General features: G+C 42.0%; 1 protein-coding gene across 3 annotated transcripts in view; it reads right to left on the reverse strand.

Annotated features, from left to right (window-relative positions):
* The window catches only part of large2 (LARGE xylosyl- and glucuronyltransferase 2), a 112134-nt gene that overhangs the window by 14555 nt on the left and 83730 nt on the right, over nucleotides 1–13849 (reverse strand). For 2 of the 3 annotated variants that reach the window (XM_039618695.1, XM_039618660.1), the window contains 3 exons: nucleotides 10004–10226; nucleotides 3697–3986; nucleotides 3115–3197 (listed from right to left, as the gene is read on the reverse strand). In XM_039618695.1, coding sequence (XP_039474629.1) covers nucleotides 3115–3197; nucleotides 3697–3986; nucleotides 10004–10103 — 473 coding nt within the window. In that variant the 5' untranslated portion in view covers nucleotides 10104–10226. Of the gene's footprint in view, nucleotides 1–3114; nucleotides 3198–3696; nucleotides 3987–10003; nucleotides 10227–10985; nucleotides 11087–13849 lie in introns of those variants that run through there. The other variant, XM_039618731.1, reaches the window with a different exon arrangement.

Consider the following 13849-nt stretch of genomic DNA (forward strand, 5'->3'; position numbering starts at 1 on the left):
TGCTTGTCACTACCCGATCCATACCGGAAACCCGATCGGTACCCCGCATGCGCGAAAGGTGTCTACTTCCGGTCGAAGCGTTTTACGATAGTTACGGGTCAGAGTATCTGTTATAATGTTAAGAATAATAAGTGTCTCTTAAAATGTTTCCGATAATGAAACGTTTAATATAATGTAGACAAAAACAAAAAAATAAAAAGATAGTTACGGATTAGGACTCCCCGATACTTACTGCGCGCGCAAGAAAGTCGGACCGTACAAATCGGGTCTACCCGATCCGTACTGCGCATGTGCAGGGTTTTCTTCTTCTTCTGTTCGTTTTAATGGTAGTTTACTCCCCAGTGTTCGAGGATACTGCCACCTGCTGACTGAGCGAATGAACCCTATTGTAAACTGAATTAGCGTCATTACAAAGCGTGTGTTTAATTTGATTTAGTGATAGTCAGTGTGTTTATGCTTGTCTGTGTGGAGAGGATTGATTGGAATAGTGATGATGATCTCCGCTATCACTGTCAATTGTCAGTAAACACTTCATCTGGCTGATGAATCTTCACGTGACACATTACAAAGTCTGTATTATTAACTCTGTAATTAGGCGCCATTCTTCTTATTTTACTGGCGCTGTTGTTCAATCGGGGACGCTCTCTGTTGAGGAGAAAAGCATGAATTTGTTTTATATACGGATTATCCATTGTTTAAATGTCCCGGTAGTCGAAAAGGAGGCAGAGCTGTTGAGAAATGCTAGGAGCTAACTGGGCGCTAACCGTATCATTCAAATATATTGAATGTCGCAATGTTGGCAAAGAGAGGAAGTGACGTAACATTTGCGCATGCGGGGTACCGATCGGGTTTCCGGTACAGATCGGGTAGTGACAATGCTAAAACAAAGCTAATGCGCTAACACAAAGCTAATGTGCTAACACAAAGCTAACACGCTAACATGAAGCTAACCTGCTAAAACAAAGCTAACATGCTAACACAAAGCTGACGCGCTAACACAAAGCTAGCTCGCTAACACAAAGCTAGTGTATGCCAACCCCAAACCATACCTGTACATGTGTCTGTAGCAGAACCTCTTTGGCTATCACTTTGAAATTTCTTTGGACTGGTGTTCAACTTTGCTTTTTGTTGTGGGTTTATGCTATTATGTAACGCTAAAAAATGAACAATGTGTGTCCTCGTTAGGATAAGCGTTTGTGTCTGTGCGGGACTGTAGCCTGAGGTTTATATGAGTACAATGAGTACTTAAGCAGCATACTGCATAAATTTAAAAAGAAGTAACAAGTAATCTGTAATACATTTCTTCTGTTGAGTAACAACCCCACACAGGGTTTTGCTGATAAAGCTGAATACTTATCTTACTAGTAGTTACTCATCTTGGCTAAAGTTAGCCCACTAAAAGCATCACTATCATTAGCCTTCTAAATTAGCAGCTCTCTGCCCATGAAGCCGCTATCTTCATCTACAAGCTCTACAGTTTGCTGCTTTGAACAAAAGCTTGAAGCAAGAGTGCCTTCATGGCTCTTTATCTTGCTTTTGATTATCCAATTTCCCCATAAACATTTTTTTGTCCCTTATCACTTTTATTTAATATCCTTTTCTTTTTATTTGCCTTTAGCGTAGGAAAATAAAGCCTTTTGAAGAAGGCTTCACAAATACTTTAGCTTCTTCTTTCTCCTGTATAATCTTGTGTTAACTTAATCTGAAAATATCTAGGTAAAAGTGGGTTTGTATATACATCTATAACAAAAAGAAGAATTTTGTGACCTCCTTTTGGAATGACCAAGATTTTTGTATGAATTACTCAAATCTTCTTCCAAGTCACAATTATAGACAAACACAGTGTGACTAATAAATAAACCTATTATGTATTGAGCACAATGACTAATCATTCACATTGCTGGTTCTTTCATGATTGCACATTGTGCTCTCGGTATGCTCTTCACAGACTGCCCATTTCTAAAGAGAGCAGAAATAGTCATGAATTTCGACCATTTGTAAACACTTTGTCTTTTTGAACACGATTCTCTAAAAATGTGTTTGTAGCCTTTTGTAGATTTCTATATCTTAGTAACACTTTTTCCAACTTCCTGTAAACATTGTTGTCACTGAGGGTAGATTTGAAATGAAATTAGTTTGTCAGATTTACTTTAGTGTTTCTGAAAGGCTGGGGTAAGTTATGATTACATTACAGCTAAGTGACGTTAGTTACCATCCTCCTTGCAACTATGGAAAAATGGTGGCTGCAGGTTATTGCATTGCATTTTTCCGTATTTGGTGACCTGCAAGTAGTTGCAGTGATCAGCTAGTACAGGTGTGAGCAGCCTTCAACATCAAATGAGCCATTTTAGCCCCTCCTACCAAACAATGGGGCGAAAAAGAGCACCGCACGGATGTGCAGGTGGACAGATGACAGATATAAGAGAATAAATCAGTGTTTTTATTACTAGCCCGTGAGCCAGATACGGCTCTTTAGCCAAAGGTTGCTGACCTCTGACCTAGTGGGATGCAACCCGTCTCTGAGCAATTGGAGACAGAACATGTAATTCCATTTCTAGCTTGTCTAGCTGATGTGACCAAAGCAAATGAAGGCTAAATGTTTGGTTGACAGAAATAATATTTTGATCAGTTGTAATAATTCAAGTATGTACATCACTTTTTCCTTTTATTATTTTCTTTCTTTATTTTCCTTTTTTCCCTTTTTCATCTGATTGCATCCATTTAATTAAACAAATGTAGTATGCTCTTGGATCCTTTCACCAATAACCTTGATAAGTCAGTTAAAATGTGATTCTTAAGTGATCTAAGTCATAACATTTTCATGTTGTCCGTGTTTCCTGTATAAGCTGAATGAATCCAACTGGGAAATGGGACCATCTCAGGAGCAGAGCAGTGAAGACTTATGCAGCAGCTACCAACCAATCAAACCTCTTGATTTAAGTTCTACAGTGCAAAGGTCATCCATCCTATCATTTTGTTTAATTTTTTTCCACTTTTCTTTCAATTTTTTTTTAAATAACTCTGTTTAGTGTGACCTTTTCAGAATTTTCAAGGCCTGTAAATTTATGGCTACAGAAAACCTAAACTAGAGGACTGACACAAATTTAGACTCACCTGTGAAAGAGGACCGACTTGACCAGTGTGACCACATCTCTGCTGGCGTTATGACCGGCACAAACGCACGCTACATGGATCAGCTAAAGGCAAAAAGAAGAAGAAGAAGCTCTGAGTTTTAGCAAAAGGCAGCCTGTAGCATTAATACTTTCTATTATGGGCGCTAACGGCTTCCATCACAAGCTCACAGCAGACTAGATGTGACTGCAGTTATAGATCTGCCCTATGTGCTAATTCACACACAGTGTCATCAGTCTTCTCCTAAAGTACTGAAGCTATATTGCTCTGTTGGAGCGTGTCACTCTTGTGGAGATTACAGCAGGACACTCGCCCCCGCCTCTGATGTAAACTTTCATATTGAGCTTCTCAAACATATATGATTTCACAACACTCGCTTTTCAGTAGAAGAGACTTTGAGAAGTTGGAGCTCAAAGGCAGAAAATCAAAGAACAAAAGTGTTCCCCTGGATTTCAGACCCTGCCAACCCACCTCTGCCTCACCCATCATTTAGTTTGAACGGACCGCTGTGATTCGCTGAGCTTTGTGTTCAGGAAATTCTCTCCTGTTTGTGATTATCCTGACCTCACACTTCTGGACGGTGGGTGAGCGGGGACACCCCGTGTGGTTGTTCTTCTCCTCTGCCGTGTTGTCGCCATCCTCGGGCCCCGTGTCTGCAGACGCGCCCCACTGCTGGTTGCCATAGTTACCATCCGCTGCCTGGCCAGCCATACCCTGCGATTGGCTGAGCTGCAGGCGGATCTGCCGGTTCTCCTCCTCCACCTCCCGAACCCGCGACTCAAGGACGGCCCGCTCTAGGACCTGGGCAGCTGGAGTGTCCGCCAGGCAAGGAGTCAGGAGAAGGGAACGACCATCTGAGGAAGGAATGCGAGGCGCTGTCAGGCTGTCTGCAGGAAGCAAACAACATGCAACCTGTGCATTGCTTTTGCTCTGCAGTTAATAAAAAATACATGTGAATAACTCTTCTTTTTTTTTTTTTACTACAGCCTTAGCAATGCAAAAACATTTGGTGCATGTCTTTAGGTTTGAAATCTCTGATAACTGTTTCATGTTCCAGCAGCACCAATTTTGGCCCGTTTGAGGCTATTCTTACCCTCTGCTTCTCTCTTCAACCGAGTGGCCAGAGTAGGGCTGTGCGATATGACCAAAATCTCATATCCCGATATAAGAATTCTATCGTCCTGATAACGATATAAATCACAAATTCTGTGAATCTCGTGCAGCTCGACTTGCGGAAAGTGTTTCCAGCTGCGCGTCATGTACCTGGAGTCTAGTATTTTAACAGATGCATGAAACTATACATTTTTAGACATAAGTTGTAACGGCCGCAGTTTTCTTTGTATTTATTACACGGCGTGCTGCAGGGAAAAGCCTGTTCTAACGTTTGAGTCTAAGGTTTATTTTTTAGCACCTGGCGGCTCTTGTTTTGCTTTTCATCCGTAAATACTCTGCATCTTTCACGTGATTCAGTTTATTTTGAAAAGTCTCAACAGGATCTTGAGCTTTATTGTGAAAGGTTTAGGTGGAACATAAACAAGCGGACACGCGATGGTGTTACCGTCGTTGTTGCTAACCACAATGCATAAAAACAGGCGCTTGTCCGTCCGTAGTGTGGTTATATTAAATATAAGAGAAAGAGAGAACTTTAAGAAATTAATATAGCCACTACAGTGACCATCAAAACGGTGACAAAATATTGCCGTAAACAGTTTATTTTGCAACACCACGAAACAAACGATAGCGTAAAATGAAACGATAGACGTTTTTATATCGTCATCCGATATATATCGTTATATCGAACAGCCCTAGGCCAGAGCTGTTGGCTTTTATTTCCAGAGCCTCAGTTTTTATTGTACTTCTTATTCATCCAAGACTTGTCTGTTATGACACCTCAGTTAACTTAACTTACTAACACTGATCTGATTTTAGCCTCCAGAGTTGCTCTCCACAGGGGGGCTTCCTCTACACAAAACTTTGATATTTTACCCAAGTGCTTCTAGGACTGTCTGACTGTTGCAGTGGTGTATGTCAGCTGACTGGATTCAGTGACGGAGGTACTGGAGACGGTGCGTAGGGCAGCATCTTCTCTGATGGAACTCAGGGAGTTGTGCTCTTGGTTGTGTGGCTGTTTTGAGTCTCTGCAATCTTTGTTCTCAGCTCCGTAGATTCATCTGTAGTCAGGTATCTGGTTCAGTTACACTGGTCCCATGTACCAGGGTCAGCTCATTACATCCACACAGCTCACTGTGGTTCTCACTGTATTTCTGGATCTCCACATGGTAGCTGTCTTCTGCTAATATTATTGCACTGAGCTGCTCGGTGCTGCTGGTTTACTATTCATTCATAGTTCCCACATGCGCTGTACATTAACTCCTTCACTGGGTCGGCTGGTAGTTAGCAAACATGTATTATAATATGCAACACTGTAAAGTAAATACAATTGTCAAGTAATTGCAGTTGCAGAGTAAAAAATGCATTATTCTCCTGTGTTAGTTTGGTATGCTGAAGAACCAAAATCCCTCCCAAAAAAGCAGTTCAGCCACAGACAGCTCCATTAAACATCAGATTAATGAGTACACTTATAGCGAAGCTGCTAACGGGCTCGGTCGTCCTCTGCCCAAACTTCTGGAGACGACAACAGGAAGTGTAAAACCCAACTGGGACCTGTGGAGGTGACATCACAGGCAGCACACTCATGTTTGGCTACATGCACGCTGAGAGTCTGAGAACGTTCTCCTGCGCCTCACACTTGAAAATTGGCTTCTCACACATTTGTTGGCTCCTCTTTCACCACCTCACTGCCTCCTCGATCTTCCCACAGACTGGGGTGTGAACATTCCTGCGGTGCTTCAGGGTGCAGCGTGTGTGTGGCAGTTAAAAGATGAGCATGAGTACAGATACATGTGCTGTGGATACACTGTTGTCTCTTTGGTTTTTATATATTCATTCTCATTTTGCCCGCAGCTTAAATATAATTTCAATGAAGCTGGAGAGAATTAATCTTCAATTCAAACTTCTCACCATGTGGAGAATTAAAAAAGAACAACAACCAATCAGTGAGATAAACCTGCAATTCTTCTAGTGGCCAGTAGGTGGTGAATTCCCTGGTTTTACAAAAAAGTCAGGTTATATCGAAGTTTATGGAAAAACAGCTTTTGGCTCTGTTAATCCATGATCTCAGTAAACACTTTCCTTTTTTGAATTTTTATTATGTTTACTTTGAAAATTGTGGTTCTCATTAGTCAAACAGGAGGATAAATCAGGGCCTACTTTAGGTCAGAAAGCATGCCCCCAGGCACAGACTTGTAAAGGACCTGGCCCATCCTACATGATGAGTCTCACAGGGTAAGAAACACAAAACACCAAAAACACACAGACGTGTTTTCTGTCTGTTTGCAGTTTCATTTGCATTTCCCCCCCAGTTATACTGAACTTTAATAATGGACACGTTTCTCTCTGACACACTGTATCAGCTGCTGCTCATTTTGCTTCTCCTTCTAGTTCTTTAGCTGCTCTTTATGTTCAGTCACCTTGAGCCTGATAGTTTTAAATCTCTTTATGAGAGTTAATTAGTACTTGAAACTCAGGCTCATGGGCCCCCGGGCCAATGTCAAGTAGGTCCTTTCAAATATCCTTCCACATTATAAGTGGGACTACTTTGTGATGCACAAGTCGATAACCAATGAGCATGCTGCTCAAACCAGCAGGACAGCGACCTCACACTATGACCTTACTAACAAATGGGTGATGTAATGTTTCCTTTAACATGATTATGTATATATATATATATATATGTATGTATAGGTATATACACATCTATATGTATATATATATATATCATTTCAATGAAGCTGAAAGCATATATATATATTTATATATATATGCACAAAATAATAGAGCAGCATCATGATGGAAATATTAAATGTAGAAGAAGAAAAGATCTCTCACACACACACACACACACACACACACACACACACACAGAGGCTGGAGTTGGAGTTTTCACTCAGTCCTACATTCACTGCCACGCTGACCCAAATACTCACTAGAGCACCAAATGTCTGCTACTGGAAATAGTCCATTTATTGCACTATTTCCTTCAATGTGAGCAACATTTGATAAAAACGATGTTGGACAATGTCCAGCCAACTCGTCGTCCTGCCTCCATTCTCTTCTTCTGTCACCGGTTTTCTTTTGACTTTGTCCACCATCTTTTTCTTCATCTATACTTATCTCTATTCCTCTTCACATCTGTCTCCTGTTAGTCTCTCTGATGCCTTCCTCCTCCTTTTATGTAAGCTTAAGCAACTGCATCTTTCTCCCGTTGTCCTCTTCATGCCTCATCATTTCCTTCTCCTTCTATCTTGTGTATTCTTCTATATTTACCCTTCAATCCTCCTTTGCAACTGTGTTCTCTCGCTTCATTTTTTAAAAACTCTTTCTCCCATCTTGGTATTCTCTTCTTCTGCATCGTGCTCCTTTTCCCTCCCCTCCTATCTGTAACCCCGTGGAGCAGCAGCCGGCCCACAGCTGAACAGAGGCATGATGGGAATGTTTACACCCATATCTAATGGCTGAGTGACAAGAAGGAATTGGACTCTTTCAAAATCCTCTTTCTGATTATTTATCTGATCCTCTGTTGTCCATTCTTGTTTCATTGTTTGTTCTAATATGATGTGATCACTGTTTTTTGCCCATGTCTCCATATACATGGGCTGTAAATAGTGTCTCTATATGTTGCTATTAACTTGTGTGTAACATCAACCTGCCAGAGGGTCTGCAGATGGAAATTAGCCTGAGGCTATAATCTGTCATATTTACATTTGTTAAAATGTTCATTCATATGTATTGTCCCTCTTTCTAATAAAAAAGGAAATAATTTTAATTTTCTTCATGGTTTCCACTGTTTTTTGGCTTCAATAGGAATTTAAGCACCATTTCAATCCAACACGAAGGCATCGACCACAAAACCAAGTCATTCAGGTCATTCTATAATCCTGCTTCAGTGCCAGTGCAAACTGTGGCTTTCTGCACTCATCTTTATACACAAGCCATGATTAAGAAGCAGCATTTTAATAATGTAGCTGCGTGTGTATGAAGCTCTCAACGGGCTTTATATTAAGGATCCTACTGTGTTACAGAGAGAACCGAAAGGTTCTCACTGAGAATCAGCAGAGACTTGGTGACAGGGGAGAGGAAGAACCTCCTTTTACTCGGATTACTGGTCTCAGAGAGGATCAGCCATTTCCTGTGACTGGGTGAGGAAGGCCAGGGGGCGTGTACTCACTACAAAGAATACTGTAGGTAATCTGACACCGAGGAAACCCGAGCTGACAGGACAGATGGAGGAACCAGAATCCGATTCGCAGTCAGTCAGCAGAAAGAAAAAAGGGAAACACTGGTTATTTCTGTGGCACTGTGCTCCAGGAGCCCACTCCATCACTTTGAACACTCACAGCTAAAGTGGATCCACTGAACAGAGACAACTCATCAGTCAGCCATGTTGGAGTGCTCGAGCAACTGTGGAAGCCTCACCAAAGAGGAATCCTATTTTCCTGCTCTGCATGCCCTCCGAGAATCACTGCCACCCTCAAAACATACACCGAATATAGAAATGCATCACCAGGAACTGTGTGTGTGTGTGTGTGTGTGTGTGTGTGTGTGTGTGTGAGAGAGAGAGAGAGAGAGCGATATTAAAGAGAAACACATGCAGCCTTAAGTCATAATATATCCAATAACAAAACACTGGAGTGAAATCCAGCCTTTAAGTTCAGCACTGAAAAACATTGAGGAGGAAACCTGCATCCACACTGAAGAGCTCCTTTCCATCAACGCTGACACCAGTGTCATGTGTCACTCTTGGCCTTAGATGAGCACACTGGACACTTTTCTGTAAAATCAATCTTTGAGCCTCACAGGCTGGGCCTCGCTGCTTTATCACTTCCAACAAGGTATGAATGTGAATGGATGCAATCACACTGATGCAGCACGATTTGACTTGATTTTTTTAACCTGTAAAAACAGCCCAGCACACAGATAAATAAAGAGCAGTGATGGTGTCATTGAGAAGCTGCGGTTTGACTGCAAAGAGACAGTTTTCAACCATTTTGGAAGAACATATACAAAATAGCTCAACATTAGCATAAAGTCACCACAGCTGAAAGATGTCGCCTAAAAAAAGTTTATCAGACAGGAGAATCATTAGATATGCATCCTCAGTTTTAATGAGATTAAAGCCAAGGCTGCTTACCTATATCAACAAAGTCTGTGGCACAAAAACAAAACTGGGTACGATGTTTCCCAAATCGGTTCATTACAGTTTGATCCAGAGGACTGCTGGAACGATCCACAGAAAATTTAAGTTCATACAAATGTAAAGGTTGAATTCAAATTAATTTCCAAAATGAAAAAGCAATTCATATCCTGTTAACTGAAGCTGCACTGCCAGAGATACTGTGCCTCTAACATGTGACTTCCTGTGTTAGTATGTGTGTTATTAAAGCTTTTCGAGGAGACACCATGCAGAAACGACCGGCTGGCTCAGGCTTGGCATCTCTCTGGGATGTCAGAATAAAAAAGCAAACTGAACAGAAAACTGCCTCCACACGTTTAAAAATGTAACTTCATAGTGAGACTGAAGGGGAACTGAGCCGAGCTGCAAAATGCATCTGATAATTGATGTGTTGTTGTCGCTGGTAGGATTCCTGCGACGCCGTCTGACCCAGACCGCAAGCCAGCGTCTATGAAAATTACACTGTGCGGATTCTCAGTTTGGACCCAGTAATGATCGATGCTTGGCAGAACTCATGTTGAGTGATTTTGTTTCTCCTGTTTAAATAAGCGCACACATCCCAAATCTCCTCATACTCACTTTCCAGGTTTCCAGCCAGAAGGTAGAGCCAGGTGAGCAGGACGATGGCTGTGAGTGACGCCGCCAGCAGCTTTAGACGCCCGCGGCAAAGCAGGTTCATGATGGGACAGCGGCACTGAGGGCTCCGAGGGTGAGGGGTCGGGAAGAGGACGAGGGGAGGGGCGGGGTGGGGGGTATCAGGTGGGGCTCAGTCCCTCGGCAGGTCCCTGCAGCATCCTTTCATCTGAGTAGAGAAGAACACAGAGTCAAAACAGGACACTTAGAACCGAGCGTCCGAGTTCAAGTCGTTACTGAAGAAAAGTCTCCATTTAACCAACAAATGCTGAGTTCACAAGATTTTAATGTGGAAAAACTGACACATGCCCAGTTTTCCAAGCTTGTTTTGTTTCACGGATGTCTAAAAACCAAGAACAATTTCTCTTCATTCCAGCGGCCCAGCTGATTGGGTCTCATCCCAAAGCGGTCGGCAGATGTCTTATGAGTCATTCATTACTATCTGAGTTAGAAAGCTTACGGTTCCAAGAAGTCTGGACCCAATCTGTAATAGATCAGTAGTGAAGCCCCAAAACCACAGAAGACACAATCCCACGGTCCGAAAGTACCAGAGGACAGCCAGACCTCGTCCAAGGATCCTCAGAGATGGCCCAAATTTACCAAACCAAACCCAGGCCGACACTCACAGCCTGTTACACTCATACTGATATTTGCTTTTCACCTCGATTATTGCGCCCTCTGTCCTAGACAGACACAATTTTACAAAACCAAGAGACAAGTTTTAAAATTTGGCTCTTCATCACACAAACATTTACAAATACAACACTGACGCTGCCTGAATGAGAGGCCTTGTGTGACCCTCCTGTCGCTGGTACACAAGCTTCAAGGAGTAATGTATAATATCACAAAGCAACCACCTCCTGTGACCAGTTTTAATTCACTTTTGTTACTAAATCAATATATTTATATAAGATGTAACTGTACGTACTTGTAATTGAATTTCTGTCATGACTGCAGCACCTTCATGGCCCACACTTTGTCCCTGACTGAAGGAGCTCTTTAGTCTAAACAGTGAGTGACTCTGGACCTTCAAAGATAAAATAAGGAGTCTGATTAAAATGCAAAACAAAATGAGTTTCTTACAGATAACGAAAGAAACAAGGTCATTTTATCCTAGCTAGGCTGGGTTATAACTGCCTAAGGGTTTTTTTCTGTGCTGAGACACAGAATTGGAAATGCTCGTCCAAAATCTTTGACTTCAACTCAAACGTAACACGTAGAGTCTGAAAATCTGCCTGCTTAGCTCACCAATGAATCGCTTGTGAGCTGGTGGATGGTAAAAGATTGATGCCGTGTTGTGATTCATCACTACCATTTTTTTCAGCCTTTAACTTCCCTGTTTTGGCACATCTCTGTTTATTGTATCATCGAGTTGCTGCTCTTGGCTGGCATGCTCAAGCCTGTCTGCCTCAAGGTTGGACATCCTGTTAATCTGAGCTGCTTTCCAGCTCAGTACAGCTGTGGAGACTTAGTGAGCTACTGTAGACTTTCAGCTCCAGCACGTCTGATCGCTCTCTGACCTCTCATCACCAGGACGTTTCTTTCTGCCACACACTGACGTTTTTCTCATCGTTCTCGGTAAAGACCGGAGCCCGATGTGGTGAAAATCCAGGACGTCAGCAACAGGAATACTCAAACCAAAAAGCAAAGATCAAACCACTGCTTGGATGCGAACACGAGACTCCTGAGCTGCATCTGCAGACCTTCATGGATTAGCTGACTATATAATTACAGGCAGACGCATTAGAGTCGGTGTTTTAAAAGCATTCAGCTTGAGGTTTGGCGTCACCGTGCAGAGCTCACATGACTGTTTCAGTCGATGAAGCTGAACTGAACTGAAAGAAGGAGAAAGTCAGAGTCACTTTGCTCCATATACACACAGAAAACCAGAAAAGGGGGAAAGTCCCATACAAGTTTCAGTTTAGCTCTCCATGTTTGTCGGTCCAGCTCTGTCTGTGCTGGCCTCCCTCCCTCTCTATGTGAGCCTGATTAGAGCGGGAGGTCTGTCTTTGTTTAACAACGTGATTCATTAATCCCTCTTTAATTAGACACAAGCCCGGAGAGGAGAGACGGCCGCCAACGGGAAACAGTATGGAAGCAAGCTCGTAGCAGAAAGAAGGAAACTTTGTGCTGGAGTCTGCAGCTCAGGTGGAAGAAAAATCTTCAAGAATATTTCTGCGTTTAATAACTAGGAGCTACATTTACATTTTAAAAGCATTACTGAAGTGCTTAAACGTCCGCTGACTCTGTTCCTCGGCCTGTTTAAACACAGGCTTGTGTGGCCATTAAACTGTCAGTCATTTGTAGTCCCCATTTTCAGCCTCTAAAAAAGGGGGACTACATATAAAAATTCCTAATGCAGTGCTTTTATTAAACCCCTTCAATTAAAGCTGAACGTCTGCACTTCAGTCACATGTTGGTTGTGTGGTGGTGGAGTACAAAGGCAACAAATCAGCATTAGACTGCAGTGCAGCCATGATTTCTGGTGATGTTTCCTTGTTATACGTCATACACAGCAGATTCATGGGTAATATTTTATGTGTAAAAGTCTAAAAAGTATGTCTAAACAAACAAACCTCCAAATATTCAGTTTTAAATTTTAAATCTGTCTGAAACGAGCCCTTATTTAAGGAAATAAGATGAAAAAAATCTTATTCTGTAACATCTCTGGTGCCACTGATGTGTGGTGTGAGCTGGTGAATGTGGAAGTGCAGCCCATTTAACACTCCTCATGACTGCATTCTCACGTATTCGTCCTTTATGTTGTTTTGTGGGCGATATGTATTTAATCTAAACCCCGACACACCCTGACTGTAGCCTGCCAAGTGATTGTTACCTTCTCTAAAAACCTTAATAATATATTTTTTGCAGAAAGTCTTTTGGTCCTCTTTTCATTCATTTGCAAAGTTGTAATTACCCAAAAAGCAAAACCTCTGGTACTACGTGAAGTACTGCTGACACATTTCTGATAAAGTTGAGTATTTTTTGTCATCCAAACATACAAATATGTAAAACTTGTCTGCAAGAAATATCCCCACGTATCAGCTGCACACACGTTATGTTTAATAAAAGTCTTTTCAGTCTTTAGCGGGGAAACCCATGTGACCACGTGATGTGATAGAAAGCTCCAGAGCAGCTACCAGAGAGACTTAATGTTCTTTTGTTTTATTGAATCAACTGTGTCTAGCATCAGGAATTAACTTTTGTTCTTCTTCCTGCCACACCTGTGTCTAAGAAGGTAATCGATTCCCAACAACAGGAGTGGCACCAAGATGGGGGCCAAAGGGGGGCACTGCCCCTACGCCCCACCCAGAACTTAAAAATGTTGAAGTGTTCCCTTAATTTTTTTTAGCAGTATATGGAACTGGTAACTGTAACAGCAGCCTAACACGATGCATGAGCTAACTTAGCAACTGCAGCTTTTTTAAATTAAAAAACAAACAAACACAAACGTGTGGCGCTTAGTGCTGCTGTGGGGTCAACAAGGCTGTCAGAGCAATAACTGTTGGGGGTTACTCTGAATGTTAGCAGGATATCATGCCTAACGTAATTTCCCCTCCCTTGCTAATTGTCCACTCCACCCACATCACCATCATGTGTTTGACTCAAATCTTACAGCATTGTAACAAATCACTTTACCGGGAAAGTGACTGTTTAATATTGGAGCTGAGCTCTGTCAGGTGTTTGAGCTGGAATCAAATGTTTATTCAGTTTTACCCCACGTTATTCCCACAAAACCCAGAAGGAGAAACCCTGAGGAATTTACAACGACTTCAACCACAAAAAACCCCA

This window comes from Oreochromis aureus, linkage group 1 (assembly GCF_013358895.1).
Source record: "Oreochromis aureus strain Israel breed Guangdong linkage group 1, ZZ_aureus, whole genome shotgun sequence".
Classification (NCBI taxonomy): domain Eukaryota; kingdom Metazoa; phylum Chordata; class Actinopteri; order Cichliformes; family Cichlidae; genus Oreochromis; species Oreochromis aureus.